We start from the raw sequence: 14663 nt of genomic DNA, 5'->3' as shown, positions 1-14663 counted from the left end.
ATTAAGGAAAAGCAACATACTAATAGTTTGCATTATTAATATTTCATTAGTGATGAAGCACTACTATCCCCAAAATAAAAGATAATGTTTCTTCAAACTACTGCTGTTAATCTGTACAAGACAATTTCTAAGTAATTTCCATATACTAGTATGTAAATTAATGAAAATACACATTTATAAAATGCCTTTTCATCAATTACACATTTTTCTTGGCAACATTTATCTTAATTTCAAAAAATGTTGTGAATACCTTAAAAGTTAATATTGAAGCTGAGAACATTGATTATATCTGGAAGATAAAATATACTGTTTTAATACTCTTAGCTTTTTACCATCAGATAATTGTGATGGTTAAGAGATTCAGTAGAGGGGCCAGCCCGGTAGTGTAGTAAAGTTTGAGTGCTCAACTTCATCCGCCCAGGGTTTGAAGGTTCGGATCCTGGGCACAGACATGCTGCTTATCAAGCCATGCTGTGGCAGGCATCCCACATATAAAGTAGAGGAAGATGGGCACAGATTTAGCCCAGGGCTAATCTTCCTCACCAAAAAAAAAAAAAAAAAAAAAGAGAGAGAGAGATTAATTAGATGTTCCTTAAAGTATTTTTCTCTTACATATTTTGCACAAACCTGGACAATATCTCTGACTTCAAATATTATACTCTAAATTCTGGTAATAAGCAAATATATTGGTATTCTCTTGTGCATAAAAAGTAAATTAATAAGCTATTAGTCTCCAAAATTATGCAGCTTTATTTTCTTCAGCTTTTGAGGTATACATTTGGCTTCATTTCTAAATAGAATTTTTCCCATTTAGAGTAGAAAGACTTATAGGAATGAGTTTTAAAATAATTTTTAAAATTCAGCTTTTTTGCTCCATTTAAAGTGGCTTTATGGTCTATAAAGCAGGATTTAGGATGTCCTTTGTTGTGGTTGATGGGTTTTATGATTAAAATGTAAGTTTTATGAATATTAATGTCAGAAATAATACCTTTATTCTGGAGTTTGAACTTGATAATATTACAAAGCATTTATTATTGGATTTATTTTAATTAATAGATGGAATTCTCAGGATAAGTGTTGTATTTTATGTATATTTTAGATTAGTAAGAAAATTAAAGGAAGAAATGTTTAATATGATAGAAAGTTGCAACCTAAAATAATGTATAATGATAATATATAGGTGATATTATTTGATAGTGTTTTTAACCCAGTGATGTGAAATAATGGTTAGCCTTTTGTGTATTCCTGCCAACATTGGTAAATTTTTGGAAATGTGGTAGAATATTAAAAATGGTTAAATGTTTAGAATTTGAGACTGGACGCTTAGGTACTTTTACATTTATTTATTAGGTGGTGTTAAATCGTATATTATACCCCAGAAATTGCTTAGATATTATTTTCAAGAGCTACCTTTATGCTTCTTGAGTTCTCTCTAAAAACAATTATATATTATATTGTCTTCCTATATTTGAGCCACTTTATTAAAATTTATTTGGATAAGTAAGTCAAAGGTTGAATATAGAAAAATTTGCAGTGATTACAGTGGATCTTTTTGGTTGTTGTTATTTTTAATGACATCCTCCTTCTAGGGAACATGGTATATTTTCACAGATTGTCAAAAATTTTATTTCCAGATTTATTTAGTGTTAGAAATTTTCATCAGCTAGCAAATATTTAGGAAAAGATTATACTTTCCCTCTGTTGTTAAAAATGGGTTTACATGTGCTGCCTACATGTACCTAGAAATTGTTTATTTAGATCCCGTGTTAAGAATTTAGCCTGCTTGCTCAAAATTATAGCAACTAAAACCCTTGATTCTTATGATTTAAATTAGCAAGAGAAGACATGTTAACATTGTAAACTCGTATGTACTTGCTACAAAAATCATACTGATCACTTAATGACTTTCTATTTCACTTGTGTTTCATTAAGATTTATAGAGCAAAAAAGCATGGGTTTCCATATATATTTATTCTTTACTAAAGTATCTAAACCTGTCTTGTTCTAACCCAGTGGTTCTCATGCATCAGAATCACCCAAAGAGCTAGGTAAAACGCAGATTGCTGGATACTTGCCTCCGGAGTTTCTGAGTCTCTTGGTCTTGGGTGGGGCCTGAGGATGCGTTTCTAACAAGTGCTCTGTTGATGCTGGTGCTGCTGGTCTGAGGACCACATTTTAAGAACCCATGCTTTAACTATCCTAACTCACCTTTGCATCTCTGCAAATATAAAAGAAGATCAACTGTTTAGAAGTTGAAGTGTTTAGAATATATCTAGTATCCATTTTCTTTTTGATGAACAGTAATTGTATTTCCTTGAGTCGTAATCAAAGGTCCACCTATTTAAAAAACTCTTTTTCTCTTCTGCCTTGTTCTCATTCATACTCAGTTTTTATACTTAACATCTGAAAAAAAGTATAGATTTTTAACATAATGAATCCACATAGTATTACCAAAATATACTGGTAATTTAATTGTTAGTACAACCATATGTTTACTGATAAAGAAATCTTTTTCGGTGGGGGAAGAGGGAGAAAATCATGCCAGGAACATTGCCTGGGGCTGGGAATACAAACAACTGAATACTTTTCCTTTCTTGGCTTAGTTGTGCCTTTTCATTTTCATCAGAATGAAAACTTGAAGCAGAGCAGTTTTTACTTTGAGAATTTATTTTGCGTCTGTGGCTAACTAATTGCTTTCTGTTTCCCTATCTTCTTAAGTGATAGCAGTTTACAGTTATACAATCTTACCGACAGTATATTGGTTAAGGAATTTTCAGATTTTTCTTAGTACTAACAGCTCACACTGGTATTTCTTTTTCCCTGTGTCCCCACACTTACTGTATTTGGAAACTTAAAGCTACTTTCTTCATTCATAAAGGAATGTACATAGTCTGTATTTTTATTTCCATTATTTGGTCCTCTAAAAGCTTAGGTTTTCTTTCCCATGAATCAAGATACTGGTATGCAAATTGGATATTCTTACACTTTGCATTCCTCTTGCTGACCCTTTCCTATTAGCCCCCAAATTCCTTTTTTTCTCAGGATCAATTTCTTGCACTTCTGATATATAAAATGAACATTTTTGGCATTTGATATATAAAATGAACATTTTGACATTAGGAGGCCACGAATTCTAGAAATCTATATAATTTTATTTGTAGGAACTCCATTAAATCTCCTTACCTTCAATTTTACTTAAGATTATAGCCCTAGAATTAACACTTCTTGCTGTCTTAAAGTGAATGGTTTGTACAATGTGATTATTAAAAGAAATAAAAATTATGTGGTTGATATAAATTATGGTAATTGCTTTTGACATTTATTTGAACTTATAATGTGGTCAGGTGACTAAATGCAAAGTTGTTCAGAAAAAGAGTAAACATGAGCAATTATTTTTCATTTTATGGTGTTGGTCTTTTAAACAAAATATAATGGAAGCAGGAATACTTATCCCTTGTATGCTTCTTGCAAACATACTGTGACATTGAAAAATATAGAATAAAAGGTATTTTAAATTCCATATTAAAATCATTTATTCATCTGATCTTCTAGTGGGAAAAAAATTGGGTAATCTTCAATGTATTCTTTATTTTTGAAGAATGTTATATAAATTCCCAAATCCTTTGAGTTACATCCTCCTTCACTATGGTCCAACGTTCTTCACATTCTTGGTCCATTTCTACCTTGAGTCCTATCCCCTTTCTCTCCCACCTGTTCCTGGTTTGGTGGTGTCAGAGGAGGCTTCAGTGGGAAAGGGAGGGCGATGAAGTATATGAAAAGTTTACTCACAAGTGGAATTGTTATTTTATGGGATTTCTATCATGACTATATTTTAGATATGTTTTAAAACCATTTACTACATGGCAGAGTTTTGTTGAGTGGTTATAAAATGTATACTAAGGGAGTATGATAAAAGGGATATCTAACTCACAGGAGTTTAGATTTCTTTGTTTCTGAAAGGTGTGAGTGAAATAAAGGGAGGATACTTGCAGGTATGAATCAAGGAAGGAGATAACGAACTTTAGTTTTTGGTGGGGACCAGGTTCTTCACTGAGAATTCCTGGCAGACCAAGGAACTTTAAAAACATCAATGAACTCTTTGTTGCTGTAAAATTTAAGAAAGAAGAAAATGAAACATTAGTTGAAACATTAGGTATTGACCTATTGAGAAGTCTGAAATCCATCCGCTGTTTAAAACTTTAGGGTATAAAATTGGTTCTGTGCTTCAGTTAAAATAATTCGTTTACACTAAACGGAAAACCATCGGCAAATTTCTTCGAATGATTGAACCAATTTAAGAGAAAGAATAATGAGAGTCACAGGTGGTGTTGCATTAGAATGTGACACTGTACCCTTTCCATTATCCATGCTCTTGAAAGTTATTTTGTAGGGTGTGTTTTTAAAAAAATATGGAATACAGTGTTATAGATGAATCATGATAAAACATCATTATGTATTTGTGCAAGCAATATTAGTTATAACTTGTTTAATATTGAAGACTGTTGTTTGAAGTTCATTGTATTATACCTTGACCTGTAAAATTGACTTGTGTGATCCTGTAGAAGTTTTCAGGTCTTGCTGTCCTTCAGGGAGGAATCAGTCTGGTTTGAGTTGAAATGGCTCCACAGTGCGTGACTTAATACACCTACCCCTCTTTTTTTTTTTTTTTTAAGATTTTATTTATTTATTTTTTCCCCTCAAAGCCCCAGTAGATAGCTGTATGTCATAGCTGCACATCCTTCTAGTTGCTGTACGTGGGACGCGGCCTCAGCATGGCCGGAGAAGCGGTGCGTCGGTGCACGCCCGGGATCTGAACCCGGGCCGCCAGCAGCGGAGCGCGTGCACCCAACCGCCAAGCCACGGGGCCGGCCCCACCTACCCCTCTTTAACACAGTTCTCTTGCCGCTGTCCTTCATCTGGTGGTTGTGCTAAAAACCAGGCTGCTTTTGCATTCTTTATTTGCCATTTTATGGTCTAGTTATTTTATGCAGTATAGAATGTCTGGTATTCAAATTGTTAAATCAATTTTGTTACAATGCTCTTGTTCTGCTTTCTTTGCCTTCTTAATTTATATACCGTCAGAAAATATAATAAAAACCCTGCAAACATTCCATTCTGTGGTTTGTAATCAAGTCAAATTATAAAGGAAATAATTCTTGCCTTTACAAAGCTTATAAAAAGATCATGTGGACAATTCATAGAACTTAAATAAATATCATCTTGCCTAGAATTCTAACTTAATTCTCATTATATTGATGAATTAATGACAATACAAAAATAAGAAAATACTTCCAATAGTAATAAATAGCACATTCTAGGCATCATGGTAAATAACATTCTTTTTAATGCTATATTTCGGGGAGTACTAATTTAGAAGAACCGAGGTTCATAGTCATATCATATTGATAGTATAAGCACATTGGTCTATGAAAATAGCAAGAGTAACAACAATGCTTAGACACTGAATATGTGCTGGGCACTGTGCTAAATGCTTTGAATGCGTTTATTAGGCCATAGCGTGGAAGGTGCAATCTATTAGCTTGATATCTGGTATTCAAGAATATAGAAAGTGCCTGTAATAGAAAACATAACACAAAACTAGATTTAGAGGATAAATTTAAAAACCTGGTTCCTCCTTTATTTTAATATGGTGTCAAAACTTACTTCCGAGCTATTCAATTTATGACTCTCTGTCTCTGTTCAGTTGTACCACCATTTTTCTTTCTTTTTTTTTTTTTTTTTTTGTAATTTTAGTTCTTAAATGTGGCGAGTATCCTGGTAATTTTTTATTTTTTTTCAGTACATGTTGAATATGTCAAAAAAATCCAATTAAAATGTATGGTAGAATAATACGGAACTGTTTGCTGTTTTCTTTTACTTCTAGTTAAAATTAAATGTGCTCCATGGTAACAGAAATATTACAACATACAGAAAATAAGACTTTTGTAACTCTTTATTTAATAATATAGAGCAACCTAATATCAGTTGAATTTTTTGTTTTATGGTATTAGTTGCTTGAAGAAAAAATGAATCAATTCTCTATTATATTTCTTTAGTAAAAATAAACAAATAGATTATTATGTTATGCAAATTTGATTTGTTTTGTTTTCCAGGTGCAACAATCGAACACAGTGTATAGTAGTTACTGGGTCAGATGTATTTCCTGATCCATGCCCTGGAACATACAAATATCTTGAAGTCCAATATGAATGTGTCCCTTACAGTAAGTATTTTTCACTTTCTCCAGCATTCCTCGTCGATATGGAGAGACTACACATGTGAAAGAAGCATATGTTTATGGCCTACAAAACCATTATGCATGCAGAGCACTAACAGACTCAGGCCTCAAATTAGCTTCACGAAGTGTGGAAGGAAGCCATAGTGTGATGCTGGCCAAGTGTCTGTCTGTGTTCTTAAGTGTTTGGCTTTTAAGGCTAGTGTTTTTCCAGAAAACAAACTTGAATTAGCTATTCAATAGGGCAGATAGAAATCTGTACTTTTGCCCAATACCAGTTGCTGACAAATTGGTTTGGCTCACAGTTTTCTAAAGAAGAAATTGACTTCAGTTTTAATCGTGAGCTACTTGAATGGCTACCTGCTGTTGTGGTAACTTTAGTGCCTGGTAAAATCTACCATAGCAGTAACAGAGGCAAGTGCTTCCTTTTTGTTCTCTTGTCCTTAAGGGAGCATTTCTTTACCAGATTCAGTGATGAAACGTTAACATTAAATAAAATAGACATAACAAAACCTTGCACATATTTATATTTTTAATTCAGCACAACATCCCTTTTTAGTAAGATCCTATAGGGGGATATTTAAAATTTGATTGGAAATTTCATAAGTAGGCTTCAGCTAATGCTCTAATTCTGGGTAGTTTTCCTCCTAATCTCAGAATTCGTACTTCTAAATTGTATTGTATACTTTCAATAGAAAAAAACAACGTTTTAGACAACTAAAAGGTTTCAGTATATTACCTAATTTTCCTAAGCTAGTTTGTTTGATAGTGTTTTTATCTTCTTTACTTTTTAAATTAGAAAAAAAATGTGTCATGTCACCTTAATTCACAGGCATTCGAGTTAAAAGTTCTTTAACAGCAATTTTGTTGATTTGAGATAGGTTTTGTATACTTCCCTCCTAAAAAAAATCGGATTCAAACTAAACAATGAAATTGCTTTTTCTAGAACCTCAGAAACTAGATCACTAGTTCTGATAAATTCATATGTCCTAACTATCAATATTTCTAAAACCAGAGGGCTGAATTCTGATAGATATATTTTGTCCAGTACGGTAGTAATACATTCTTACACATCCTGTGAAGGCGTTGTCTCTCTCTTCTCTGCCCACAGTTTTGATAAATTGGCTTATTGTGGGGTATCAGTTAAAGGCCAAACACAGATTATCTTTTCTTTTCATGCCTGCTCTGTGTTCCTGTGTTCCTGTGAAATGGATGCTTTTTATGTTTTCAGTATTTTCTATACCATCTGTAGGATCGGAAGCCCACTGAGTGCACTGATCTTTATATCATTTCTCCTGTGTGTAGTGTTGGTGGCTTATGTAATCATTCTCCTGTGCCACTAGAGGAACGTTGTATTCTTTTGAGCTAACCAAAATCTTGTTCCATAAAGTCACTTTCGCTTGCATTTAGTGTGGTTTCTGTCCTCAAATTAGAAAAGGAATACAGCATCCATTCCCAAACAGTGGAATCAGTCAGAGCTGCCAAGAGTTGTCTTTCTGGAGCCAGTTCCTGTAACCTAGTCTATAGACCAAGAACAGTGTCAAGCAAATATTATTTTCAGACTCCTAAGTTATTTCTTGTGCTAAGAAAGGAAAATGTGGATATCTTCTGGAACATCTAACTTTCAAAATTTTACTTTTTCAGTTCTCCAGAAGTATTGTGCATTGTGCACTGAACTTGCAAATTAGCTATACTCGGAGAAGTATTTGTTCTTTTTAGTTTTTGTCCTTAAAAAAAAAAAAAGTGGTAATTAATTTGCTGTCACCTTTCTAGATGTTTGCACGAGGCAGAAATAAGTCTATGGCCTTTTCTTTTTTAACTACTTCTTGCTAAAGAATAGAAGTAATTATAATACCTATATACCGTACAGTAGTGACACACTATAAATTGCATGTTTTTTGCTAATATTAAAATTTCATGCAAAGGATCGTTTTAGATTGTTCTGATCTTATGTAGGCTGTGTACTTCCTTATTTATTTTCCTCATTTTCCTCTCCTTTTGTTTCTTTATGCTTCTGTCCATTATACCCATGTCTTCCACTTGCTTTTATTTTCAGCCTCTGGCTTTCACTTTCCCCATGTTTTAGTAGTGTTTTTGTACTTTGTAACATTTGCACACACCTTTTCTGCTGTATACTTGGATAAAAAGTGTCACCGTCAAGATAACATTTATTATGTATCTCTTACCTCCTGGCTTTATGCCGGTTTCTATCCAGAGCAAATTCTCCAGGGGCTTATACATCCCAAACGGTTTCCTCCTATTTAAAGAAAATTTCAGAAATTTTCTGTGATTTCTGAAAATTTTATAATACATTTACCCAACAGAGTCCATTAGAAATGCTATTGTGTGTTTTCCTTTGTATGTCTATAGACAGGTACATGTATTATATGCGACATTTATTCTTGTCTGGAAATGTCTGTGTCAAAAATGTATGTATACAGGGCATCCTTTATCGTTAACAGAAGTATTAGTAATTGAAGATATGTTTGTTTAAAGAAGTCATAAAGATCTTGTAGGATAAAGGAGAATGATCAGATTGGAAGTTCATACCCTACAGGCAGGATTTGGATTTGATTTTTATATCCTATTTCAAATTATCATTAAATTATAAAAATTATACCATAATTTTAGCTACAAGTTTTATTTGACGAGAAAAAATAACCATCACTATTGATTAAATTATTATTAATGAATAAACATAAGATTATGCAAAGTGAAATAGTGTGTCACTTCAGATACAGAGTATGTAGGCTTGAGTTTGTTTGCGTCATTTTCTTGTCTTGCATATCCATGTAGTCCTCCCCTGAAGTTCGTGGGCCGTGTGTTTATGTTCGGTCTATAGAATAGTAGATGTATTATTATGAATTAATTCATACATTCTCTTAAGACAAGTTGCAGTAAATATTTGGCATGTGATGAAGAATGTTAATTTCATTAATTTTATTCTATTTTGTATATTCTTCTGGGTTAATAGAATTTTGGCTGATTTGACAGATATCAAAGGTTTTCATAAAAATCATAATGTAAGGACTTTTGTTTTAAATATCCATATCTTATGTGATTCATCAATCATCAGAGGTTTTATTTAATCACTTTTATTTTTACATTTGGATGTTACTTCTCGTTTTCATCAGAATTATAAATTATATACGATTTATACCCATTTTATTTTCTTTAATGTAAGTGATATCAGTTAAATCACAAATGAACAAAGACTTCCCTACTTAATATTTTGCTCAGAAACTGCAATGTCATTTTAGTGTATCAGATAATAAAACCCAGTCATTTTCAGTTAATAGAAAACAAAATATACTTTCTACATCCTTTATTGAACTTGTTTTAAGTTCTGTTTTAAGTATGTAACATAATTTAAAATATATTATTTCCATCCTTTACATTTAATTGATTTATTTCAGTAAAATCATCCTTTCTAAAAAAAAGAATACAGCTGTATATAAATATAGTCTGAGCAGTCACAACACTAATGATTTCTCTTATCCTGATTTTCCCACCACGCCCTTCTGTTATTGATTCTAAGCAGGTATAATATTGCTCTTCACTGAGGAGTAATTTTAGGACTGGTGGTTTTTTTAAAAAGAAATTGTTACATGTCACTAACACTGAATTTCTTCTTTTTACCGGATGTAGTCAGAATTACACTTTATAGAGCAAGTATGTTTCCTGAAAGTGGTTAAATAGACCAAATTGGATGGGGGAGGCGGGGTCTTACTGTGGAAGGTTATGTGCTATACCTATGGCAAAAGTATTTGTGTGATATGCTTCTCCCTAAGGTATTTCAGGAGGTCAGTATTTAATCTTGATGAATTATTGTAATTTTTAAAAATTAAGCTAAGACATCTGAATGAAATGTGCAACTACAGTATCTTTGAGTAATCAGTTTGGAGATACAGTATTAGTACACTAATGCGTTTTAACAAGGGAAGAGGGAGAATCACAGAAATTAATGTGGTCATTTGATGAAATTCAGGCAACATACTTCGAAGCCTACATGCAATCTAAACTAGTATTTTATGGTTTATAATTATTAGAATACTATTTGCCAGCAAGAATTTTATATAGGACACTTCCTAACGGCATTATCCATTTCTTTAAACTTCTTGGAGGGAGGATTTTTTTTTCATGTAACTCTACTAATCAGGTTTGTTTTGTGAAAGCATTTACCTCTCATGGGGTCTGTGGAGTCAAGGTACTGGCTTTGAGTGCTCGGTATGATTGTCGTTGCATGCTAGCTTGCTCTCTGTGGAAATTGATGACGGTAGACAATGTCATAATAAGCTAACCTTAATTCTTTCTTCCTTTTTCTCCTTGCCTACTGCGCTTGCTTTTTCCTTGTATGTATTTTGCTTACTTTTTTTTATAGACTTAGTATTACAATTTTGAGATATGTGATATAGAGAATTTAGTAAGAATTTTATAATATAAAGTATATATATAAACCTAAATAAGTAACTTTACTAATTCTTAGTGGGGAAGAAAGGGCACAACTTTACCTCACCCTTCAAAATCCCTATTGGGGTGGGGGTAGATTGATATGTTCCTAAAAAGGAGGCATTGTTTTTATGGTTAAGAAGGATTTTTCTAGAAGTAGAAAATAATAGAAGAACAAGTGAAACATGTACCAAGATGCATAATTTTATATTTCTTCTTACAATAAATATCTTTGAAGAAATGTTAGAATGTAACCACATCAATATTCATTAAATTTGACCTAAGCTCCAAAATTAAGTTGCCATTTTTATAAATATATTTTCCTATTGTGATGCTTATCTAATTTTAGTCAATTTAATAATGAGTTCACATGATGAGATAAACGGGGATGATACACCTGTGCATGCATTTGTGTCTGTAGCATGTGTATATAAAGTAAAACTTGATAAGAATGCTGAGTGACTTTGGAAAGGCAGGAGTATGTATAGCATGCATTAGTGAAGAGTTTCATTATTTATTCAGGTGCACTAAGTGAAGCAACATGCCAACATATTTGTATTGCCTCCTTAATCTACTAAAATGATTGATCCATGTTCTTTTATGTAACTTTAGAATCTTTCTCCTGCTAGGTTTTCCTGTTGTGTGTTTCTCTTTATCCATAGTAGTGCAGTTCTTATTCTTCCTATATTTAGCATCTATTACGAATTCAATCTTAGACTAATAGTCAATTTATTTTAATCTTTTTTCTTTTTCCCTTGCACTTTTTTTATTTTTCTTCCGATGCTTAAAATAGAAGTGGAGCAAAAAGGTAAATAACGTATATAGTCTGAACCCCAGCTCCCTGTTATGTGCCTTATGGATGTTACCTCCTCCCTTCCCTTCCCCCACAACACTCCTGGCATTAAAATAATCAGCAGGATCTCATAAATGCACCTCATAAAGAAGTCGACTGTTTACAATGAAATTATATGACTGCTGAATCTGGTGACAGGGAAAAAATTCTGAAGTCGGCGAGGGGGAGCTGTCCTTTCTCTGTTTCTTTTTCACCCTTTATCTCTTTTTCTGACACCCTTGGATATTTTATTATTAAAGTGTCATCTTGCCTGGCTTCCAGAACCCTCTCCATAGCATGCCATGGTTACAGGGTCTCCTGGTCGTTACATCACTGCTTTCCTTGTATTTACTTTTCTCTGCTCCTAATTGCATTTTCCGAATATTTATGTTCCTTCAATTGAAGCACCTTTGTTTTCAGTCTGACTTCTGTAAAAGTTCTATAAAAGCCTACACATTGGGCTTTTGTTTTATTTGCTTTATTTTGGTATTTTGCTTTTGGGGGCTTAAAAGTGAGCCAGGGGAGGGAGGGTACAAAGTTTGGACTAAAATACTTTGTACGCTGCTACGCACAAAGCTCAGAATTTTAAAGGATAAATTACCAAATTATAAGATAAAAACACATAGCATAAAGGTAATTGTCAGCTCAGTTATGAATGATCTTAAACTGAGGTTTGTATTTGTGAAAATAAACCCCAGCCACTTTGTATGCTGGTACACTGATTATGGTAACTCGAAGAAAGAAGGGTAGTACTTGTATTAAGTATAAATTTTGGTAAAATTGAATGTTAATTAAGTGAATTTTTCTCTTTATGATTTATGATCATTAAAACTTGTGTTTGCCTCTGTACGTTTTTAACTAGGCTTAATTCTTGTCTTTTCTCTGTGACTTAGTTTTTGTGTGCCCTGGGACCTTGAAAGCAATTGTGGACTCACCATGTATATATGAAGCTGAACAAAAGGCAGGTGCTTGGTGCAAGGACCCTCTTCAGGCTGCAGATAAAATTTATTTCATGCCCTGGACTCCCTATCGTACTGATACTTTAATAGAATATGCTTCTTTAGAAGATTTCCAAAACAGTCGCCAAACAACAACATATAAACTTCCAAATCGAGTAGATGGTACTGGATTTGTGGTATATGATGGTGCTGTCTTCTTTAACAAAGAAAGAACGAGGAACATTGTGAAATTTGACTTGAGGACTAGAATTAAGAGTGGAGAGGCCATAATTAACTATGCCAACTATCATGATACCTCACCATATAGATGGGGAGGGAAGACTGATATTGACCTAGCAGTTGATGAAAATGGCTTATGGGTCATTTATGCCACTGAACAGAACAATGGAATGATAGTTATTAGCCAGCTGAATCCATATACTCTTCGATTTGAAGCAACGTGGGAGACTGTATATGACAAACGTGCTGCCTCAAATGCTTTTATGATCTGCGGAGTCCTCTACGTGGTCAGGTCAGTTTATCAAGACAATGAGAGTGAAACAGGCAAGAACGCAATTGATTACATTTACAATACCCGATTAAACCGAGGAGAATATGTAGATGTCCCCTTCCCCAACCAGTACCAGTATATTGCTGCAGTGGATTACAATCCTAGAGATAACCAACTCTACGTGTGGAACAATAACTTCATTTTACGATATTCTCTGGAGTTTGGTCCACCTGATCCTGCCCAAGGTAAGAATGTTTGCTTGCTAATGCTTATGTCTTTTGTGAACAGTCTACTTTTAAAAGACTTGGTTTTTTTTTTCCTGATTATGTTCTTCATCTTTTCATAGTTACAGCTTGAAGGATAATGTCATGGCATTTCACGTTGTCATAAAGTGTGTATGTACATTCTAGCCTCCTTTTGGTCCATTTTCTTTTTCTGAATTTCTTCACTTAAATGTTGACTTGAAAAAATTGTAGCATCATTGGTCAGTTTAGTTTTTCATTGCTAAAAATATAATATCAACTTAGAAACCCGTTAGCTTTGTTTTGTTTTTTTTCTACCTGACTTCTGAATTGATTACAATCTATGTGCAGACCTTTTAACTTCTTGGCGCCAGTGGTTAAGGGAAATGTGTGTTAGGAAGTCTCGGGAGAATTGCTAGGCTTGATGTACAATGCCCGGCATAAGTGTTCTGAAGTTTTGGCGTCTGCTCTCTGGGTCGGAGAGGGAGTCATCCAACATCTTCCTAGATCGTCTTGTAAAATTACACATTATTATTTTCTGATAAATTAGTGATGGTTTTTAAGTAAATATTTCTGTGACTTCCACTGTCATGCACAGACTAAGCATTAAATGGTTCCAAGTGATGATTTATGAAGAGATATCTGCTAGCACTTTTGATTTGTGTTCTCTTTAGGTATCTTTATGGAGGATCATTACTTTAGAAAGTAATGCTAAATCTTTGGAAAAATATTTTACTTTATCAAGTGAATTCACTTCTGTGGGGAACAATTTTTGAGGGTAAATTGAATGACTATTTCATTAAAACAAGATTATCTCATACTCAAGATAAAAGAGTAACCTATTAATATATCATTATAGAGCTTGCACTAATTATAATTGTCTCTTCTATTTCAACAATAATATTTGTGCTTTACAGATCTGAATTAATATTTCAATTTACTGAGTTAATTGGAATTTTCAAATTATTGAGTTACTTCAAAATTTTAGGAACCAGAAAGTTCTTTGGAATGATTAAATCAATCTCTTCCACAAGGTGGAAAAGAAATTACTACTTTTTTTCTTCTGTTAAAGAAATATTCATCCGCACACTTAGATGTAGTTACATATACCCACACATATTTTAAGGTATACTGTTATTGAGTTCTAAATATTGTCATAGGGTCAGGACCTCAAAAGCAGAAGTCATAGCCTTTTGTAGTTGAATTTCTAATTTGAGTCATTATAGAATAACAAAATATGTGATTTTTGTTCATAAAATAAGAGCAGTAATGACATATTGACATAAGGTTAGTAAGGCCCTTTTTCTCTAATTCTTAGATGTCTAGAATTTTTTGGCTTAAAATTACACCAGAAATGTCCCATTGTTAAATTTTCAACAGTTAAATCTTCTAGGGCATAAAAAATCTTTATTGATAGTATCTTAGAATCATTTATTTTTAAATTTAGACATATCTT

At 33.1% G+C, this 14663-nt stretch overlaps 1 protein-coding gene across 13 annotated transcripts in view; it reads left to right on the top strand.

Annotated features, from left to right (window-relative positions):
* Nucleotides 1–14663, top strand: part of ADGRL2 (adhesion G protein-coupled receptor L2) — a 272704-nt gene that overhangs the window by 211748 nt on the left and 46293 nt on the right. For all 13 annotated transcript variants that reach the window (XM_014788315.2, XM_087448439.1, XM_087448459.1 and 10 more), the window contains 2 exons: nt 6114–6223; nt 12410–13210. In XM_014788315.2, coding sequence (XP_014643801.2) covers nt 6114–6223; nt 12410–13210 — 911 coding nt within the window. The remainder of the gene's footprint in view (nt 1–6113; nt 6224–12409; nt 13211–14663) is intronic.

This window comes from Ceratotherium simum, chromosome 2, assembly GCF_057802395.1.
Source record: "Ceratotherium simum simum isolate JZ-2026a chromosome 2, ASM5780239v1, whole genome shotgun sequence".
NCBI lineage: Eukaryota > Metazoa > Chordata > Mammalia > Perissodactyla > Rhinocerotidae > Ceratotherium > Ceratotherium simum.
This window is presented reverse-complemented; position numbering and strand designations above follow the sequence as displayed.